This window comes from Colossoma macropomum, unplaced genomic scaffold (genome assembly GCF_904425465.1).
Source record: "Colossoma macropomum unplaced genomic scaffold, Colossoma_macropomum, whole genome shotgun sequence".
Lineage (NCBI taxonomy): Eukaryota > Metazoa > Chordata > Actinopteri > Characiformes > Serrasalmidae > Colossoma > Colossoma macropomum.
The window spans coordinates 13927085-13949324 of record NW_023494802.1 but is presented as its reverse complement, the minus strand read 5'-3'; the positions used below and the strand labels follow the sequence as shown (position 1 = coordinate 13949324).

Sequence of the window (22240 nt, the reverse complement as noted above, 5' to 3'; positions counted from 1 at the left end):
TTAATCAGGAGGCCCTCTAACGTTAGACAAAGAGGACATTACAGAGTGGTGATTCTCCTCTCTATAAATTCTCTGGTAGCACTGCCAAGGCAGAGGCAGGTTAGAGCAGCAGCACCTCCAGTTTGTGCCTGGCTAATCACACAGTTGAATAATGAAGAATACATTAAAAATCCTGTTTTTAACTAATAATGTACATTCATTTAGAGGGGCTAAGTAATATTTAAGGGGTGCTAAAGCCCCTAAAACCTGACCAAGTGACAGCCCTGATTCTGAGATCATGATTCGATTCAATTTTCAATATATTTCTTGATTCTACAAAAATACAAATTTTATTTCAAAACAGCAAGTAAAAAACCTGTGATCATCACACCCATAGTACATAAAAATCCAAGCTCCTGATCCTCATAAATATTTCCACTACAGTTGCAGTTTAACAACATCAACAAACTGTCAGAGTTTAAAGTGTTTAATGTTTTAAAGAGGGGTAGAATTTACAGCAAAGTGAGGGTGTCCAGTACAAAAGCTAACTGATCAGCCCGAGGCAGTCATCATTTTAAACTGCTTGGATGGGCTTGACTGTCCAGTTCTCAGTGCCCCTTTGCAACTGGGTCCTTTATCTGTCGAGCTGGCAGTCCTAGGCTGAGATACCGAAGACTCGTACAGAACACAAGTGGATCCGTCTTCACCTATTCGATATGACACTTCATAGGGGTCCACCCACAGCGTTAGCTCTCTTGGAAGCAAAGCGAAAAGCTGCTCTCGTGAAAGTCCGACAGCACAGGCAGCTTTGCCTATTAAAGGGTCCATTTTGTGGTTGATGCGGAGGCATCTGTAGCCAGACCCTCGGCAAGGGGCCTGAGGAAACCAGTGGTGCTGATAGTGCCCTGAAAAAAAGAAACATGAAGAAATGACACTATTTATAAACTTATAAACTTATTCATGTTACTTTTCTGTATAATTGAACATAGACTTGTAATCGTATGTGTAATCATGATCACACACTCGGTCTTAAATGCCTGTTCTAGACATTCTGAAATCAAATTTTATGTAGATTAACCCCTTAAATTCTCAGCCTTATTACACAATAAGGCTTATTATTCAGTAACTACATAGACTAATAGATGTAAATGGACTAAATTGTTCCTGGGGTTATAGAAGTCTGTAATGAAAGTTACTATAGTAGGGGTTTAATAGCTTTGCAGGCACTCTGAACTGTACTTCTAATCCTGTCTACAAAGGCCTACAAAATATGACTAAATAACATGAAGAAAATATGAATGGTTAGAAATAAAAAAGAGCATTTCTTAATCAGAACACAGTTATTACCCTGCATAATTAAACAGTAAAAACAACAACAATAAACATCTCACCGAGCAGTGCTTCCTCCAGTGATAGGCTGAAGTGCTGAAGCTGCTCTTCAGTTAAGAGCCCAGTCGTCCTCAGCAAACTAGTGACAAAATTCGCAGCTGTTGAGATTTCCGTTTTCATCGTGTCGCCAAATGCTTCCTATCTTTCATTACACAGACGAACAAGGGGAAAAAGAGAAGCCCCTGCGAAACAAAATGAAGAAGTATTAAAGACGGAACTGAGGAAAAACACACAGTTTAGCCTCAAAAGGTCGAAAAAGAAAGACTCACCAAAATAATTCAGCGACACAAAACAAGGCTGAAGTTTGAGGCGACTATCCTATAATCGTTTAAAACTCGTTTTCTGTAATAGTAACTGTTATTTTTATACTTCTAGCCGGAGGTTATGGCTGAGGGCTCTGAGAAGCTGCTAACGCCACAGAACTTTCACTGGGCAATTCGGCTCATTGTATCAGAACCTCTGTACGAGTCAGCGTCACAAAGCCCGAGCTTCCTAAACATCTGACGTCATAACGTGACTCACGAGCGCCATCGCGTGCGTGTTCTTGGTGTTTTGTCCAGGGACGGATTATAGTCCTGTATTGTGGGCACCAGCATTTTAGGAGCGCCTCTAAACTGCTACAATAACAATAACAGTAACAAACACACAAACAATAAACAAACAAACAAATAAAAACCTGAAAAATGAGATTGGACACTAGTTCACGTTCGTGGTTATGTGCATTATCAACAATGCGATTTTTTTTTTTTGTTTTGCAAATAAACGTTAGCCTTATTAATATTTTATGTGCGATACTAATGCTATTGTGTGCCCATATGTTTTTTGTGTAAGACTTGTGTACGTCAACACAAACTTCCATCAAGATTTGTTTCTTTTCTTTTTCCTTTAAGCCAAACTGAGTCATAATGTAGAAACAGAAGCATTCCTACATACAGCAAAGGCTAAAACACCACATTTGTATGGCAGGAACAAAAAATTATGGGTCTGGAGAACAGATAACATTGTGTTATTTCATTTATTTAGTCATTTGTACATGTTCAATGGCTGTTTGTTCACCTTAAACTTGTATCTGCAGTGGATTGCCCTCAGTATTTGAGTCCCCTTGGGCCCTGTGGTCAGAGGCCTCCCGGGACCTCTGGCAGTCAGAGGCTCTTGGGCATTAGCCCCACTGGCCCAGTCATTAATCCATCCCTGATTTCTTCCAGTGTGTGATGTTCAGAAACAAAGTGTGAAAACCACAGTAAAAATACTCAAACACATGACAGCTGTGATTAACTACAGTACATGAGAAAATCAAAAATAAATAGTTCATATGAAGCAGTCTCTCCGATTTTGTCACCTCAAGTTTAACAGCTTTTCTAGCACAGCTAACCTGAAGAGTTTTGAACAGTTTAACCCCTTAAAATCTCAGGTAGTCATGTGTTGCTCAACATTTCAATAATTCAATCTCAGAACTGCATATATATCATAGTTCTGTAGTAGTTAACACATTATTCACAGTAGTTGCTGAATAGTAAGTCCTAAGATGAATAATAGAATAAGCCTTGAGTTTCAGGTGTTTATTTTCTTGTAATGACCAAAGGAGCAGAAAAGAAAGTGTAGGAGGAGGAAACTCAGTGGAATGTGATTACTTGCTTGATCCTCAGTCTTAATTAGACTTGTGGACATGTACAGCCTACATGTCCATAATTTTTTGGTAGGTGGCAGAGCAAATGGCTGGGTAGTGTAAGAAAGGTGCCAAGAGATTGGCAAAGTACTGCACTGTCTCTGCTCTAATAGGGAGACTTTTTGCAAGTGTAGTAAGCTATAAAGATCTATTATCTTCTGCATAGAGTTGCATGAATATGCAAATATGCCTTTCTATTTTGTTTTTAATACAGTAGTTACAAGAATGTTCTGTGTCATAGCGAGACATTTATGCAAATCCACATAAAAGCAAAGGTATGGCAAACCATTTCAGCTTTTAATCCACAGCTTTACTTGATAACACAAATTCTGTTTAAACAATATACAAATGTTATTATTACTATAGCAAAATATAAATACATATATATGTATTTATGTTATATAAAATATATATAACATCAAATTGACATGTCAAACATATCAAAATTCAAATAATTGTAATATTTAAATTTTAGCACGTAACATTTAACTTTTTTTATCACTATGAATTCAATGACATGTCAGTTCAAAGTAAAAAACAAAACATAGTTTCTAAATTATTCATTTAAAAAGGACATTACATGTTCAAACTGAAATCCTACTAAATAAAATGTAATTATTACATGTTATATTTTGTTTACATTTAACACTGGAAGGCTGTATTTGCACATGTAAGAATTATTTTTCATGTAACGATTATCACTAATAACAGCTCAAAAATAATTTTTTGGCAGATTAAAAAAAGTGTTTTTCTTTTTTAACTCAAAGTTCTTGTGAAAACCAAAGCTGCTACATTCTTTTATATCTACTCTTTTTTATTTTACTTTCTATGATTCTATTTGAAGTCATTTCATACTTTCATTTTTTGTTTTACTTTTTTATAATTTTAAGTTATATAGTGTTTCTTTTAATTTCTTGCATTTTATATTTTACATTAGCCTATATTTTTGTCCTATTCCTAGTTTAATCTTTTTTGTCTATGCACCATTAGGATTGCTGCCCAATTTCGTTGTACCCTGTGCAATGACAACAAAGAATCTTGAATCTTGAAAATTTGAATCAGTCCTTGTTTAAATTTAATCCATACCGGTATCAAGAATTTAAAATTTGCTCCTAAAAAACAATTCCTACTACTAATATTTGACATTTGACTTGTCAGAATTTGATTGTTCTGTCAAATTCAGTGTTTTTACTACTATTAGTATCCTTTAAGTAGTTCAAGGGGATTAAAAGCTGACAAGGCTTCCTATAGGCTAAGGCTACACGTGGGTTTTCAAGAGTGGAAACACTCCCTCAGCGGCAATTACAGTTTTAGAACCTCCTCCCGCTGACTGAGCGTCTCAGCGCTCGACCTAGAAAGGGCGGATCAGAGATCTTCCAGTGAAAACACTGAGCAGAAAACCAGCCGTTCCAGAATTCAGACTCTCACTGAAGCCGCTGAAGTGACCGGATCTGATAACTGAGGTAAAAACCGACCCTCTCTCATGTTTCTCACTCGTGTGTAAGCTGTGATTAAAGCCTGTATGGGGGGTGCAGGAACTGAATAACAGTATCAACGCGGCTCCAAAAGAGAAGTAGAACTACTTGGAATGCACACCCAGTGGTTTGGAGAGGAAGCATGACTGTATGTGTTTGAGAGCCTGGTGAGGATTATGAACTTGATCTTAGAAATGTGGTCAGGATCTGAAACAAAAAAAGTTTTGTTCTTTTTTACGAGATGTTTATGAAGGAAGAAAAAGCCTAAGCTTGCCGCAGTTGGCACTGCCTCTCACATCATGTTGTGACTCATCAGTACAGCTGTCCATCAAGGTGTTCTCCTTTCAGGTTGTCACTTGTCATAACTTGTGATATGCTTTAGTTTGAGAGAGAGAGTGAGTGAGAGAGAGAGAGAGAGAGAGAGAGAGAGAGCACTAACTCTGAGGCCAGGGGAAATATGATCCAGTCTGTTACTCTATGATTGCATGTTTATCTTAAAGTAACAGGCACATGTGGGTTAAATAAACAAACATCAGTAAATAGCAGTGCTGAAAACTCAGCAGTAAGGACATCAGGGAATCTGTAAAAATACTTGTGAGCATACATAACTGTACATAAGAGAACCGTGTACACTAGATATACTTTGACTTCGGCTCAAAAAGAAAGAAAGAAATAACAGGCCTGAGATGACTTACATAGAGTAGAAGTGTATCGACTAAAAAGCACTTTAAACCATCACCAATATCGCTGCTGTTGGAACAAAACCTTGTATCTCCATTTTTGTCGTTTTTCAGTTTTTGACTTAATTTGAAATTACCTGTTGCCCTTTACACTGTACATTAATTTCACGATGAACGAACCAAAAGAAACGGCCCAAATTTACTTGGAAAGAATTCTGGTTCCATTGACTTACATTAAAAGTAAAGTAGGTTTTTTCCTTCTCCTGTAAAGTTACTATTTTGGAGATACGAGGTTTTCTTCTGACAGCAGTGATATGTAAAATGATACTTGTAATTATGATTGTTCTTTTCTAAAGTAACACTCTTAAAAAGATGGTTCAAAAAAAAAAAGTGTTCTTTAAAAAAATAATAAAAAGGGTTCTTTAGTAAAGGCAGTGATTCTAGAACTATTTGCATGCTTAAAAAGTTCTTTGCATGGGGAAATGGTTCTTCAGACTGATGGAGAATGTGTAGAACCTTTTTGAAAATGGTTCCTTATAGCACCAAAAAGAGTTCTGCTATTGTTACAAGCTTGATTGCATCATTGCTCTTTGATTGTAAATGGTTCTAAACAGAACCATTGTCTTTCCTAAAGAACGCATGAAGAGCAATCTTTTTAAGAGTTAATAATGCATTTGAAATCTTTTGGTGCTGAGGGATAGATAGCCCTGTAATGTGTGTCCGTTATCATATCATATTATATTTGCCCCATCTGATTACCTCTTTTTGACCATATTTGTCCCACAAGTTTCAGATCCTCGTACAACATGTGATGTAAGACTAGGAGAAAACAAGGGAAAAACCCTTTAAAATGGTCATTTGTTTATTGAATGAAAACCCTATGCAGCATCTATATTCGCTGTTTTGCAACACAAATATTAGCCGCCAGACTTAATAACTGGCTGGGCCACAGAACCGCAACCAAACCCTTGCTATAACTGGAAAGCAATCTTTCTTATCAGTGTTCACTGTGAAGGAACAGTGGCCCATTGCTTTAAATCAGCAACATTGGAGAGCTTCTGAACATGAACTGCCAGTTTAAGGCTCCTACTACAGCATCTGAATGGGGTGCAAGTCAGAATTTAACTAGGCCACCACAGTACCTTCATTTTGTTTTATTTTGAGCCATTCAGATGTGAATTTATGTACTTCAGATCATTGTCTTGCTGCATCACCCAACTGCGCTTGAGCTTCAGATCATGGATGGATGACCGGACATTCTCCTGCAGGATTTTCTGGTAGAGAGCAGAATTCCTGATTCTGTCAGTTACTTAAAGTGGCCCAGGCCCTGAAGCAGCAATACATCCCCAGACCATCACACTGCCACCACCATGTTCAACAACAATGACCTTATCTGAGGCAAGCGTGGCCTGTAGTTCATTATATGTTTGTCTGGGTTCTTTTCTGACTGCCTGGGTGAGCTGTTGCAGCACCCTTTGAGGAAATTTGGTGGGACGGCCACTTTTGAGAACTTTGGCAATAATGGCTCTCACTGTCCCAGAGCCTTAGAAATAGCTTTGTAACCCTTTCCAGACTGATAGATTTCAAGAATTTTCTTTGATTGCAGCACAGTGTGCTGATTGTTGAGACGTTTAATTTTTTTTTCATGTTTTCTTCAAAGCTTGTTTCCACTTCCCGATCCCTAGTCTTATTTTAACAACCTTTTGACTTTAAAGAACCTTTCAAAAAGCTGGTCTATGTATGGTTACATTTTTCATTTTTATGCACTTCTGCTATATTAAAGTGGTGTTCCAGTCTAATACTATCATTTGCTATGCTACTTGTCATGTTCTGTAATAGTCTGTAGTACCAGGCTCACTGGTTTCACAGAATTCATGATTTTGTATCCTTTTTGTGTTTTTGTCTGTAAATACCCAGCAGTTATCACAAATAATTACCAGTGTACATTCAGTGGCCTACTGTGGTGAAAAGAATAAGACAGAGTGAATATTCAGTCAGTTCAGAGTGGCTTTCCTGTGCTTTGCATATAAAAGCTGAGTAATTATTTTGCCTGTGCTTAAATCAAGACAGTTTAATCTCTTTTTTACATTGTGCACTCGAATCACTTAAGTTTCTCTGGCTTTTGTTTCAGGATCAGTTCAGGTAAATAATTCATTTACAGTATTTCAGTGCAGTAAAGAACCTGAAATAGAATTGAAGCTACACAGTAAAAAAATAAGCGTCATTCAGTGATGATAAAAAAAAAATGTAGTTCAGCTGGTGAACAACAATTAAGCAAGTGGTTTAACTGGTTTTATTCAGGTCCAACTCTGTTGGGTCATGTTTACACAACCTAGTCAAATACAATATTTGATTAATGATGCAAAGCAAAATAACCCTTCAGATGAACTCAATCCAAGTCTCACAGAAACAACCTCATTTACCACCATCTCTCTCTCTCTCTCTATCTCTCTCTCTCTCTCTCTCTCTCTCTCTCTCTCTCTGTCTCTCTCTCTGCAGGTCCAGTATGACTCGTCCTCTAATGCTGCTCGTCCTCATTCACCTTTGTGGCCTGCTGGCCTGCCATGGATTCAAAATCTGTGCCTTTAATGTTCAGAGTTTTGGTGACTCGAAAGCAGCAGATAAAAAAATTTTACACACACTAACGCAGGTGTGTCCCACTTTAGTGTGGGCTTTTGTTTAGTCTTCAATCCTAATACTATCATCAGTGTAGAAAAGCTCTAGACAATAATGTTTGGGCTGTCTGTGGTTATGATTTTCATTCTGTAAAAAAACTTTCAATTATATTTAATACTTTAGTATTCGAATAATATAGTTAACTACAGAACCATATGCAAAAGTTTGGGTGCCCCTGGTCAAATGACCGTAATCAACATAATTTTGTACTACACTGTAAAAAATGTGGTAACAAGCAAATTGAATCGTTTTATTCAACTCTAATAAATACTTTGAATATAATGTTGGTTCATTTAAACTATTTAAGTTGAATAAAAGTTTAATTACTTGTTCCCAATTTTTTGGTTGAACTGACAAACCATTTTTTAGTGCTGCAGATGTAGTTTAGTTGTATTAAAATGTTGGTTTCCACTATATCTGACTTATTAATGTATTGATACAATGACAATTTATTAAATATTAATTAGTAAACAGTTTCACACATTTAAGAATTCTTAAGAATGATTAAAAATTCGATGTGATTTCCTCAGATCGTGTCACGCTGTGATGTGTGCTTGCTCCAGGAGGTCAGAGATCACAAGAAGAAGGCCATTCCTCAGCTGCTCAGGAGCCTCAACAAGTAACATTACTCTTCACTGCTACAGTCACAGTTTAGAGCACAAAAAACAATCGTTTTCTTTTACTTTACTTACTTTTGACAATAGTGTAAACGTAATATATTTTATTTATATAGCAATGATTACACATTTGAATCATAACAACTTTTAATTTGTACAGACCCTTTACATTATATAGGGGGTTCTTTAAAATGAAAAGGCCTCATTTACAAAAATGCTTCTTTAAAGAATCATCCACTGGAAGGTTCTTTAGGGCAGTGGTTCTCAAACCGGTCCTCAGGGACCCCCAGACAGTCCACATTTTTCTTTGGCGAATGACTGCTTTAGGGAGCCTAAAGTGGTTTTCTGTGGCACTGCTCTTATTGGCATCTTTATTTCTAAGATGTATGACACTGACAGGCATTCTCTGATATATATACTATCAAAACACAGCATGTGAGGGAGATGAGTTGAAGATCAACACATATGCAAAGGCCTACTTAAAATGGGTTGTATTCAAACACAGTGAGCACCTGTAGTGCTTTTTGATGTACTGTCCTCCACATGCTCAAACTGAGAGTAACATCAGTGATGTTTTATTGCTTTTTATTCAGCTTTGACAGCGGTCACCAATATGACTACGTGTCCAGTGGCCGTCTTGGCAGATCACAAATATATCAGGAGCAATATGTGTTTGTATTCAGGTAAGACATTTAGTTTAGAATAAAATAAGGTATGATTATTTGAAGTGAACACTGTATGTTATTGTGATTGTAGTAAGAGTAATTACCGTGAAACTTATGTTACATACGTGTGTTTAAAGGGTTAACATGTTTTTAACATGGATATTACTCTGTCATACCCTGTTCTCTCTCATAGGAAGGACTCTGTGAGGCTGAAAGATCAGTATCAGTATCCTGACATGCAGAAAGGGGACGAGGATGCTTTCGCCAGGGAGCCCTTTGTGGTGCGCTTCCAAGCACCTAAAACAGGTAACCCCACAGATAGACACAGTGCCTCCAGAGTTAGACTGCTGAGTTTTCCCTGTCGTCCCTCATTTCCTTTAGTATTGATCTTTCTTACAGTGAATGGTTTCAGATCTTCAGACAAAGTGTATCATTAAACAAAGGGAACCTTAAGAAACACAAAACATTTTTTTCAATGATTATTTAATTTATAGAAGGAACAAAGTTATCCAACACACAAACATATAGGTGAAAAAGTAATTGCCTGCTTAGTTACTTAAGCAACATATTAACCAAATGTAACTGGTGAAGAGATTCAGAACACAGCCAGGCTTCAATGCAGCCAGCTATGTTGAATATAAACCTTCATATTAAAGTTTACCACCAGAATGATGACATTGCCACAAAGTTTCACAAGCATTCTGGGCCATAAGCAAAGGAAAATTCAAATGAGATGAGGAAAAAAGCTGCTGAATTCATTGGTTTGGAAAGGGTTACATAAACCAATTCTGAGGTACTAGGACATTGTGAACTATGGCGCCCCTAAGGGGCCATGCTTGAAAACAATGACACTGTGTTGCCTCACAATAATTTTGCATTCCCTTGCAAGTGCAATGGATTTTGTAAAAACATAAAACTTTTGTAAGGGAATGTAAAACTATTACAAGGGAACGTGAAATGTTTGCAAGGGAATGCAAAAATGTTGCAAGTGAACACATAATTATTGCAAGTGAAAGCTAAATTGTTGTGAGGGAATGCAAAAATATTGCAAGGGATTGGGCTCAGATTCCTCCAGAATAATGTGAAAGTGATATATGTAATGCTGGTTGCAGTTATTGCTTCTAAGTGTCATGAAACAAGTAAGTTCCCATTTTGAATTAATTGTTTTTGTGACGTCACAAAAATATATACATAAATACACTTAATATACACTCATTAAGTACTTTATTAGATACACCTCCTTGTTTCAACGCTCATTGTTCATTTTATCAGCTCCACTTTCCATATAGGATACAGACTGTTTCTCTGCATACTTTGTTAGCCCCCTTTTACCCTGTTCTTCAGTGGTCAGGACCCCCACGGACCCTCACAGAGCAGGTACTATTTGGGTGGTGGATCATTCTCAGCACTGCAGCAACACTGACGTGGTGGTGGTGTGTTAGTGTGTGTTGTGCTGGTACGAGTGGATCAGACACAGCAGTGCTGCTGGAGTTTTTTAAACACTGTGTCCACTCATTGTCCACTCTATTAGACACTCCTACCTTGTTAGTCCACCTTGTAGATGTAAAGTCAGAGACGATAGCTCATCTGTTGCTGCACAGTTTGTCTTGGTCAACCTCTAGTCCTTCATCAGTGGTCACAGGATGCTGCCCACAGGATGCTGTTGGCTGGATATTTTTGTTTGGTGGGTTATTCTCAGTCCAGCAGTGACACTGAGGTGTTTAAAAACTCCAGAAGCACTGCTGTGTCTGATCCACTCCTACCAGCACAACACACACACCACCACCACGTCAGTGTCACTGCAGTGCTGATAATGATTAAACACCCAAATAATACCTGCTCTGTGGGGGTCTTGACCATTGATGAATGAGGTAAAGGTGGGAAAACAAATTACACAAAAAAAAACAAATGTTGATACAAGGTAGGTGTACCTAATAAAGTGCTCAGTGAATGTATGACAGGTTATCCCCACTCAATCACATTGACATTAAGGAGTGTCTCAGCCTGGACAGCTTTTTGAGACACAATACAGGACAGCTAATTAGAGGCTAAATCAGTCTTAAAGGCACAGTAACAAAAACAGCCTGTTGAATTCCAAGGGATGAACAGAGGTTGGAAAATGACCATGTAAAAAATTGAATTATAAATGTTTTTGTTACGTAAAACCACACAATCATCATAAGTGGACATAAAGGAAACGATAAAATTTCAAGAAAAATGTTGAATATGGGCTTTTTAGTCAACATGAATCAGAATTTATAAAGCATTTCCTTTACAAACAAGTGAAACGCAGTATCAGGTAGGGTCTCTGGGCTAGCTGTGGGTTTTTGCTTGATGGTGGAGGTGGTCAGAAGAGGAAGTGAAACATGATACCGTTGTTTAATATTATGTTCCCTGCCCACTGGTACACGGTGAATTAATCGAAAATCTGACGGACAAACGTCACCACACTTCAACCAAATATTACACCAAAACAAGCATTTTTCATGATATGATGCCTAATATAACTAGGGACATTAACTAACCAGTTTAAAAAGGTCCGGTTTGATTTCAGGGTGACTTTAAGAGTGTAACTGATTGTTTAGTGGGTGTGTTTTACAGTGATTGGCGAGTTTGTTCTGGTTCCAGTACACACATCTCCCACAAACGCCACCAAAGAGATTGATGAGCTCTATGATGTCTTTGAGGAAGTTAGACAGAGGTGGAGGACGGAGGTAAGAGTGGTACAGAAAGCATACTATAAAGCTTAATAAATAAAGCTTATTGTTGAATAAAAAATCCCACACACACACACACTGCCATCTAGGTTTCCATTGTTCTAATGACCTCTAAAGCTTCTGAAAATTAGACATATTTTTCACCATTACCTCAATTCTGATAGGACATGATGTTTCTCGGTGACTTTAATGCGGCCTGTGGATACGTAGCCAAGAAGAACAGGAAGAACATAAGACTGTACACTGTGTCCTCTTTCACCTGGCTGATAGAAGACAAACAGGACACTACAGTGAGAGAAACCACTGACTGCGCCTACGACAGGTAAATCTGTCCTGCTCTGTTTAGATGGTACGACACAGTTACTTCATGATCTTCTGAAATCTTACAGTGTTGATTCCTGGCCTGCTCCCACAGGATAGTTGTGCATGGAGATCACTTTCTCGGAGCTGTAGTGCCATTTTCAGCACGGCCGTTTAACTTTGCCAGGGAATACCGTCTCACTGAGGAGGAGGTAAAGTGCTAATTTTCTATTACTCTCATTCATTAAAGGGCCCATTTTAATGGAAAGTAGAATTATGATTGTTTTTTTCATAAATAAACCCACAGAAATGTCGTAAGTGGACTTAAGTGGACATTCAAGGAAAATGGAGCATATGGGCCCTTTAAGAAACACTGAATCGCCTGTTTATTAGATTCATCTACCTTGCACCTACGCTCAGTTTAAATTTGATCAGATACAATCTACCATATACAAACCTCAATTCCAAAAAGTTAGTACATTAAGTGAAATGCAAGACAAAATAGAAAGCAGAGATTTGTAAATCCACTCTGACCTGTATTCAAATCAAAACCGCATAAGAAAAGATATAAGATTTAATATTTCACCTTATCAGCTCTTCTAATCGAGACATGGGCTATTTAAGACCTGAAACGTTGTGAAATGTCTTAAACAGGTCTTGCAATCATGCTTGGGTATAAAGAGAGCATCCAGGAAAGGCCTAGATCTTTCTAGATGCTCCTTTCAGAACAAGGATGTGTCAAGTCTCGCCACTTTGTGAAAACCACGTCAGCAAATAATCCAACAGTTTAAGAATAAAGTTCCTCAACGAGTGATTTCAAGGATTTTAAGTATTTCACCCTTTACGGTGCATAATATAACCAAAAGAGTCAGAGAATCCAGAGAAATCTGTGTGTAAGGTCAAGCCCTCAGACAGCATAGCACAAAATAAGACAATACAAGCCCTGTATGGGTTGCACAGCTGAAGACTTGTTTTATCAAGGAAGGCCAAAAAATTCCACTTTCAAAACTGGATCAGTTGGTCCCTTTAGTCCCCAAATGATCGTTGTTATAAGGAAGCTGATGTAACACAATGGTAAACATGCTCCTGTCCCAACCTATTTACAACATTCTATAGGCATCAAATTCGGAACGAGCATATATTTACAAAAAACTAACACGTTCATAAAGTTAAATACCAAATATTGTGTTGTACTCTTTTCAATTGAATACAGGTCAAACAGATTTTACACTGCTTTCTGTTTTATTATCATTTCATATAATGTCCCAACGTTTTGGATTGAGGTTTGTAGGTGCACTTTACTGGTTTACAGCTACTGACTTTAACCCATCTGCTTCTGCACAAATTGCCAGTCATCTACCTAAAACTATTTTTGAATTATATTTAATGCCTATTTTGCTGTTACAGTTCAGGCATATTTTGAATAAACAATGGCCAGTTGGGTTCATAGCAAAATGTTCAGTAAACATGAAATATGGACCTTTTAGTGGTTGAGTTTTGACACCCCTTCAGACCTTATTAGTGGTGAATTTCCTTCTAATGTTGTGCAGTGGACAACTCTCAACCAGACACTGAGGTGTTTATAATTCTCCTGCAATGCTGTGTCAGTGTCACTGCTGTCAAGAATGATCCACCACCCAACTAATATCAGTCAACATTGGTCCTGTGGTCAGAAACTGTCCAATGAGATTATATATATATATATATACACACACACACACACACACATATATATATATATATATATATATATATATATATATATATATATATATATATATATATATATATATATATATATAGAGGGTGGAAGGCAGCTGGCAAATTGTGCACAAAAACAGGTTCAGCTCATCACTTAACTGTGGATTTTTACTTCTAGGCCCTAAAAGTTAGTGACCACTACCCTATAGAGGTTGACTTGAAGACCCTGTCAGGAAGCACACGGGAAAGCACACCTCCGTACCTGCTACCTCTGACCTTTGGCTTCTTCGTCCTGTTGCAACTGAATGCAGACTGAGGTGCTGAAGGTGGACAATTTTCGAAGCCAGTATAAGATGAAATAATGCACTGATGTCAATACTTGAATCTCCTCCATGCCAAAAATTTCACCAAATCTAGCGGATACACCAAGTGCCTTAAGTTAAATTATGATAATCCAAGTCCCCTCTATGCATTTCTCTACCTTTTGAGCTCAGGACTTTAATACCTCAGCAACAAATGAATTTAAGTGTGTTTTTTATACTTTGTAATAAAATGTTTTACTTTGTCATGGAAACTTTTCAATTCCCCTCCTCCCCTCTCAATTAAATATTTTCATAACCACAACATGATTAGTCACTACATGGACAAAACCAGTTGATCTAAAAGGGGTTATATACTGAAATGCTTGATTAATCATGACACAGCAGTTTGACTTTGCATTACTGGACTCTTGACCTTATTTCTTGTCAAATGGATATCAAACATAAATGAAGGTCCAAATACACCACCGAGATGTGTACATATTCATTTTCTTACTGATCTCCCACAAGACTTGGAAAAAAATCGGTTTTGAAAAAGCTTACAGCAAAAAATTTAAAAACAAACACTGAGGCTGTAATTTTTTGTAATCAAAACACGGTTTGATTTTATTGACTACTTCAGAAATCTGAGAGCCCTCTCTCACACAGCCAATGATCTGGCCAGTGTGAAGTGCTTAGTTGGCATGCAGGGCCTTCCAGCGGGTCAGCGGTCCGCGGTTGGGGATGTATTTCACCCCACAGCCATCAGGAACCAAACGCTTCTCCTGCAGCAGGTCATCAAAGTCAACGGCATTGAACTTGGTGAAGCCATACTTCTTGGAGATGTGGATCTAAGCAAAAGGAAAAGAGAATACTTGTAAACCCAAGTTTATATAGAAGTACATCCTTAAAGATGATTCTGTTTAGTTTGTTTCGACGGTCCCTTTAAGGACCCAGCACCTCCCAGCTGGGCACATACACAAACCGAAGAATTACTGTCTGCAGCCTTTGCACACCAGAAGGGCACAGTGAACCAGACTGGTCGGCTTAATAAGCTGCAGACCATCAATATGAATGGTGTTTATGGTAGTCAGGATGACTACTAAACATGATTTTAACATTTTCAACGAATCAGCAATGACTAGTTGCTAATTTGCATGGTAATATATATTACAAACCCCCTACCATTCTACTATAGTAACAGAGCCTGATGAACACATTTATGTACATTTTACACCACAGTGAATTTAAAGCTTCTTTGGTAACTTTTTACTAATATAAGATGCAACAAGTACCTTCTGACGGCCAGGGAACTTGAACTTGGCTCTCCTCAAAGCCTCAATGACGTGTTCCTTGTTCTGGGCCTTAGTGCGCACAGACATGATCACCTGTCCAATGTGCACACGAGCCACTGTACCCTGGGGCTTTCCAAAAGCACCACGCATTCCAGTCTGGAGCCTGAAGACAAAAACATAACCCAGGTTACTCCCAGCTAGACATGTGGACCAAATGCAAGATGATCCAAGCTTAAGGCAATGAGTGTTTCAATGGTCCCTTACAGGACCCAGCACCTCACAGCTGGGCTCATACACAACCAAAGATTCAATGTCTGCAACTTTTGCACACCAGAGAAGTACAGGCAACTAGGCTGGTCGGCTTAATAAGCTGCAGCTGAAGCTTCAGGTCTAGGCACAAACCCACCTATCAGCCCCGGCACAGGATAACATTTTGTTGATGCGGATGACGTGGAAAGGGTGGAGGCGCATGCGGATGTGGAAACCATCTTTGCCGCAGGTCTTCACCATGTATTTGTTAGCACAGATACGGGCAGCCTCAAGAGCTAGAACAGAAGAGAATGATGTATAGTGATTTTGAGCAAAAGCAAGAGACATCAAGACAAAATTCTTTCCACAAGAATTTCATTTACAAAACATTTACTTTAGCACCTCCTTTCTAAAAGCTTTCAGTGACGTGATGCAGTCGTGTATGGAATATGAAAGTGTACGTCAAGGTGGTACACCATGCCAATCAAAACAGGCCAATGATGTTACCATCACTCTCTCCTTACCTTCAGAGGACAGCTGCTCGTACTCATTAGACACCATGTGACCGCACAAGGGGAACTCATCCACCTTAGCCTTCTTCCTGCCCAAGTCGAAGATCCTGATCTTGGGATCTGGGGTTATAAGAAAGATTCTCAGACACAGCTGACCCTCATAAAAGTCCATTTTAAACAATGTATGGTTTACCAGTGAAGTTGTCAATAAGTAGTTACATTATGTGATGCAAGTTTGATTATAAATGTTTTTGAAAGACACTTAATTTACCAACTCAAAGTAAGTTTAATGCGGAACACGATAAAACTGCACCATCAATTCTACTGATTATTACTCAGCATTTACAACATGTATATCTAAAATTTGTCATCTACTGTGCTATTACATTAATGCAACATCCAGTCAACATGATGTGCTTTGTAGTCAGAAGTTTAAAGCCTTACCAGGCACACCCCGACAGAAACGGGACTTGGGGTAAGGCTTGTTCTTGCAGTATCTGTAGCTGTGGGTGAGATGAAGTGTCATGAGTTTAACAGTAAGCCTTGACTTGGGACAAACATACATAATATACAACAAAATGCAGACGAGTTAAGCTACAAAATGACTGCAAATACCGTTTAAAAACGCTGGCACTATTTTCCAACAATCACACTGACAGCAAGTGAGTATTCAAGTGACTAACATTGCTCGACTACAAAACTAAAGCTGCGTCCAATACCACAGAATACCACACTACACATTCTGCACTAATAAGTGGACTTCCATTGGTCATGCACTATTTTTGACATAATATTTAGGACAGTAATATACAGTTTTGGACGGAACCACAAGTATTTAAGACCCAAGTTAGTTTACCTTAATGTCTTTCAAATGCGCAACGTAGCTAGCTTTTGGAGTTGGCTACTGAGCCAGCTAACTAGGCTGAGCAGTTTACAAAGGTTGGCAAATCTATTAATTAAAAAAAACATAATGCAGCCATCTAGCCAGATGATGAATCAATTTAATTCAGTATAAATATGTAAACCCCTGTTAAACTCGGTTAGCCGCTCTCTTGAGCCACATGGTTAGCGGCCCTGCCATTTTCACCACCCTCCACACTCCTCACACTAAAACTATAAATACAGCACTTACCAACGGGCTGGACGGCGGCCCATGGTTGCGATCTGGAATAAACACAAGAACAGTTACTTTAATGAAAATAAGTGCGCCCTAGACCTCATATATAATATATTTTTCGATAATTTGCTGAAGAGCGAGACTAAAGGCGGCCGCACCACGCACTCACCTAATGGAGGAAAGGAAGTATCCAGAGCTTCCGCTGCGTCATATAGTGAAGATGGAGGAGCTCCGCAGAGGAGCTGGGTGATTGAACACAAACAGTTCCAGACTTTACATTATGGTCACGACTTTAGCGTGATAAATAGAAATAAATCCGACCAGACCGCGCTAGACAAGACGATTCTCAGAATAATCCCCGCTGTAATAATGTTTATGACCATGGTTTCTCTCCCTCTCGCTCACTTTGTTGCTTGTACTCGGGAAATGTAGTTTTCTACCAAAGGGCGTTTGTAGTTCATTTGTAGTCCATCTCTGAGAGCTGCCTGCTGTCAAAGAAGTTGTCTAAAATATAATGGGTGAGGAAACCTTTCCCTCCTGCGTGGTGGTAGGTGGTGGTCTCCACTTTTGTTAATTTTTTACACGTCTGGACATAAAATCATCAAATATCTCTCGTCCAAAAACAGTGCGCTGTAGTCTTCATGTGTCGCCACCTCTGCGTGGGACCGACATAGCTTTTCATCCAGTCTTCGTAAAATAGCAAGACAGTCAGGAACTCTTTTAAGAGACTGTTACAGTCCCACCTGTGCTTTTATATTGGAGCACGTTTGATAAATGGGTCCATTGCAGCAGCAAATGTCCAACAATTTGAAGCAATGAAAATGACTTCAGAATAAGAGTACACCAGAAGGTTGATGTGTGTGTATTCTTTGTTCTTTGTCTAATAACCTTCAAAAAAATAATAAAAAATAAAAAATGAATTCTTCTTTTCAGTTTTTATTTGCATCAATTTTAGTCATGTTGTGCAAGAGACACAGCATCTCACAGCAGTCATTCCACAGATACTGTAGTATTATTTTTTATGCAAAACAACAATTTAGATTTTTTTAGCTCAAATTGTAACAATGCATGACAATAATTGTCTGTCCTGTATCAAAATTATATAAATTAGTCATTTGCCTAAAATTCGGACAGACTCATTTGTCACAAAAAGGTTGTCAGTGGTGTTACTCATGAAACATTCACACACACACACACACAAAAAAAGATATACAGTCATATGCAAAAGTTTGAAAGTCAGTAAATAAACCGTAGTTGTGCGTTCAAATGTGGGAAGTGTGTTCACTTATTTTCAAAATTTGACTGTTTTCAAAATCAAAACGTTTGCATACAACTGTAAAATAACAACATAAATAAAAAAAAATTGTGTATAATGTGGCTTTTTGAAATTAAAGATTATTTGAAAAAACTATATTTTAGAATAGCTCAGTCAGTGGTATTACGGTCAGTGGTACAACTTGACTGATGATGTAATTCAGTATAACAGACTACCTGACTTACAATAAAATGAGTGGGCCCTTCAAAAACAGCTATTTATTTATTTTGGGATATTGAGATATTCTGATCTGATTTATAAAAATTTTCTCCTCATTTTTCTTGCACTCACCCTGGCAGAACTGTAGCATCACCTCTGTAACTCTGATCTCGTTGACCTAAAAAGATCTTTTTGAACTTAGTGCCATAATGCTGAATAAACACAAGAGGGCGACAAAGGCCAACAGCACCTCCGCGTCAAAATCGGCCGTTTCCTTTTTCCCCAAAAGGGGTCTCTGTTGTGTCTTTAATATAGGACACCATGGCAGTGATAAAAAAAAAATCCCCTCTCCCCTCTTAATTTTCTGGAAGAGGAATGACCTCATATTTCTAAACTCTGGCTAATGAAGAACAAATGTTGGGGGTGGCCTTTGGAATCTGTGGAATCACTAACATTTGTTCTTAGTCAAGCCAGATATTACATGACAGTCCAAACATCCCCTATCTGACCCACCTTTGATGGAGACAGCCTAACATCAGTTGTGTGGTCTGTGGAATTCAATAGAAAATAAAAAAATGTACTGAAAGGTGAGTCAATAAAACAAAAAGGAAGAGAAAGAGAGAGAGAGACAGACAGTGTCTGTGTGTGTGAGAGAGAGAGAGATAGAGAGAGTGAGAGAGATCTTGTTTCTGCAAGGCCACGGCAACCAGCTTATGATTAATCAAGCCTGTACTGTAGCCACAAAGCCGAAGCTCTTTAAACAATCCAAACTATTCCTCTTGTCTCCTCTTGCATTCCTCGCCTAAGTGGGGCAAGCAAATATTCCTTGCCTTAGAAGGGACTGCGCTCAGGTCAGCTCCAGCTCACATTTACATACATAACTGTTCACATCAGCTCAGTCAAACCTGAACCGCAGTCAGGCCAAACCCTCTCTTCTGCTGTTTTTTATCTCAGTTTAGAGGTAACCATCTAGAAAAAAAATTGTGTCCTTGCATTTCTCACAAAATCCCAGATAGTCTCACTCAAGGCTTAAACCATCTGTCAGACTGATGCAGTACAGAGAGATGAAATCTGTTGGTCCTTCATCCTCCTTCACTGCAAGGTTTATATCCACCTCATTGGTGAATTTTTCTGTTATATTATTTGAGCGCAGGAGTTTCCCATTGTGTGAACATTTTGTGACGAACAGACCAATAAAAGGGGTCTAAAATGACTTATAACAAAACTTAAAGGGCCACAATAAAAAATGTAACCACCACTATATCTGTTGTCGTCACCCTACTCACCTCTTACAGGGGTCCAAAGCAAGACTTCCTGGCTTAAATGGTAGGAAAACACCCAGCTTTTGATGCATCACGAAGGTGAAAGTAAATAATGTTGATAGACTGCAGATAGAATCGATAGACTACAGGCGGAGACATCATAAAGGAGGAGGAGACTAGTTAAAAAATGAACGTGCCCTTCAATAAAAATAGCATTTTGGCTTGCTGGTGAAGCCACATGTGTGAAAGGCCCATCCTTGTTGTGGAGATGCGCATGTGCACATGCACAGTAGTCAAAATAATTTCTAAAAAATAATTTTTCACTTTACTTGAGCACTATTTGTGAGTTTTGTCAAATTAATGTGGCTTTTAGTTTTGCATTTGTAGATCTATAGATTTATAGCATTGTATGACTGGAAGTAATTGCCCAAGGGCTTTGCCAATATGGTCATCAAGTAGGTAAACCTTCCTACACTCTCAGTAATATAGGTATGAAACTGTCTCTGGGGCAGTACTCCTCTTGTGACTGGGGTGGGACCCTCAAGGGTACATCTCAGTACCTTTAGTCAGGGAACATAATTGTACCATAATCCATTGAAATTATATTTTTTAAGTTGTACTGACTCCACACACCCCGTCTCGCCTCCAGCCTTTTTATTTTATTATTCTGTTTTAAAACATTAGATTATGAAAAGGTACAAATACATACTTTTCACCTGAAAAAACTTATTTAAGGTTCACAGTTGGGCCTTAAAACCACTGTTGTACTTTTGAGGGTACGTTTACATTGTTTGTGCCTTGATATGTGAAAAATGTACCTGCACAGAACCTTTATTTCTAACAGTGTATAAAGACTTTGCTAGAAGCACTTTGGAGTAGGACATTGATAATATGTTTCTTTCCGATTTCAATTTCTGTGGTTTCTGTTAATCTCGTATTTTTTCATATCTGAAAGTGATAACATTTTAATGAGAGGTTTTACCATCTGAGCCACATTTGTCTCACGTGGAGAACATGATGCATGCTCTCCTTGTTTGACCCTGCCTTGCTAACATGAGGGTTTCCTTTGTGGGCTTCTTCACATGCAGTCGTAGACAACAGATCACACTTCATACTTCAAACTTCTTTAACCCATTCACACCCAGTTTCGATTCCTGCTGATGAGCCACAGGCTGGGTGCAGCCCACCAAAGTCTTCTCACATTAGCCTGAGCATGTGTTCCCGCCCTGTCCACTAGCATCAGTCCACTGCATGCAGAATGTCTTCATGTTGAGGGTCTTTAGCATGCATTCAAACATGCAGACACAATGATTCAAATAATTCAATGCATTATAACTTTTCAAATTGCACAATGATTCAATTTGATTAATTCAGTTCAAAACAGTTAAATTCATTTCAGTTTAGTTCAGTTCAATTTAGTTCCGTTCAATTCAGTTCAGTTCAGTTCAGTTCAGTTCAGTTCAATTCAGTTCAGTTCAGTTCAGTTCAGTTCAGTTCAGTTTAGTTCAGTTCAGTTCAGTTCAGTTCAGTTTAGTCCAGTTCAATTTAGTTTAGTTCAGTTCAATTCAGTTCCGTTCAATTCAGTTCAGTTCAGTTCAGTTCAGTTCAGTTCAGTTCAGTTTAATTCAGTTCAGTTCAGTTCAGTTCAGTTTAGTTCAGTTCAGTTCAGTTCAGTTCAGTTTAGTCCAGTTCAATTTAGTTTAGTTCAGTTCAATTCAGTTCAGTTTAGTCAAGTTCAGTTTAGTTCAGTTCAGTTCAGTTCAGTTCAATTCTTTTTCAGAATTCTTTTAAAAGTACACAAGAACACACAAACTTCAGTAGAATAGCTATTTACACAGTGGAATACAGACAAAAACTATTTCTATTTTTGAAAACCACCAGAAATCTTTATTTGGAGCAAAAAATAAGGTCATACTTGAATATTGAATATTTTTCTTATCAATTTTAATTGATTCTAACATTGCAAAATTGATGCATTTCCTTGCCCCCTTCGGAATAATGCATTTTTGCACCTCTAATGTCCACTCTAAGTCCTGCAGTGTATGTGTGTGTGCTGTGTGTGCAGGCACGTACACTCGGATGGGTATGGAGTGTAATTGTGTTTTAATGATCTCCAAATGTTAGTGTGCGGAGGCAGAGATCACATGGAGGGGACGAAGGGTGTAAG

General features: G+C 38.3%; 3 protein-coding genes and 2 non-coding genes across 5 annotated transcripts; 1 reads left to right on the top strand and 4 right to left on the bottom strand.

Annotated features, from left to right (window-relative positions):
* Nucleotides 1-450: 450 nt before the first annotated feature.
* Nucleotides 451-1850, bottom strand: LOC118821983 (protein BTG1-like). The gene is made up of 3 exons (XM_036590711.1): nt 1638-1850; nt 1371-1550; nt 451-884 (listed from the first exon to the last, which is right to left on the bottom strand). Exons 2-3 carry the CDS (start codon nt 1486-1488, stop codon nt 532-534), a joined length of 471 nt encoding a protein of 156 aa, XP_036446604.1. The 5' UTR covers nt 1489-1550; nt 1638-1850; the 3' UTR covers nt 451-531.
* Nucleotides 1851-4360: 2510 nt separating this feature from the next.
* On the top strand, nt 4361-14909 carry dnase1l1 (deoxyribonuclease I-like 1). Its single transcript, XM_036590704.1, has 9 exons — nt 4361-4497; nt 7689-7839; nt 8396-8484; nt 9076-9165; nt 9341-9453; nt 11749-11861; nt 12029-12186; nt 12280-12376; nt 14044-14909. The coding sequence occupies exons 2-9, from the start codon at nt 7696-7698 to the stop codon at nt 14179-14181; spliced, it is 942 nt and encodes a 313-aa protein (XP_036446597.1). The 5' UTR covers nt 4361-4497; nt 7689-7695; the 3' UTR covers nt 14182-14909.
* Nucleotides 14764-17443, bottom strand: rpl10 (ribosomal protein L10). Its single transcript, XM_036590709.1, has 6 exons — nt 17353-17443; nt 16665-16723; nt 16233-16340; nt 15866-16004; nt 15460-15622; nt 14764-15015 (listed from the first exon to the last, which is right to left on the bottom strand). The coding sequence occupies exons 1-6, from the start codon at nt 17373-17375 to the stop codon at nt 14860-14862; spliced, it is 648 nt and encodes a 215-aa protein (XP_036446602.1). The 5' UTR covers nt 17376-17443; the 3' UTR covers nt 14764-14859.
* LOC118823125 lies at nt 15091-15225 on the bottom strand. The gene has a single exon (XR_005008503.1). It is a non-coding gene; the product is annotated as a small nucleolar RNA SNORA70 (small nucleolar RNA).
* Nucleotides 15702-15835, bottom strand: LOC118823123. The gene has a single exon (XR_005008502.1). It is a non-coding gene; the product is annotated as a small nucleolar RNA SNORA70 (small nucleolar RNA).
* Nucleotides 17444-22240: the final 4797 nt, after the last annotated feature.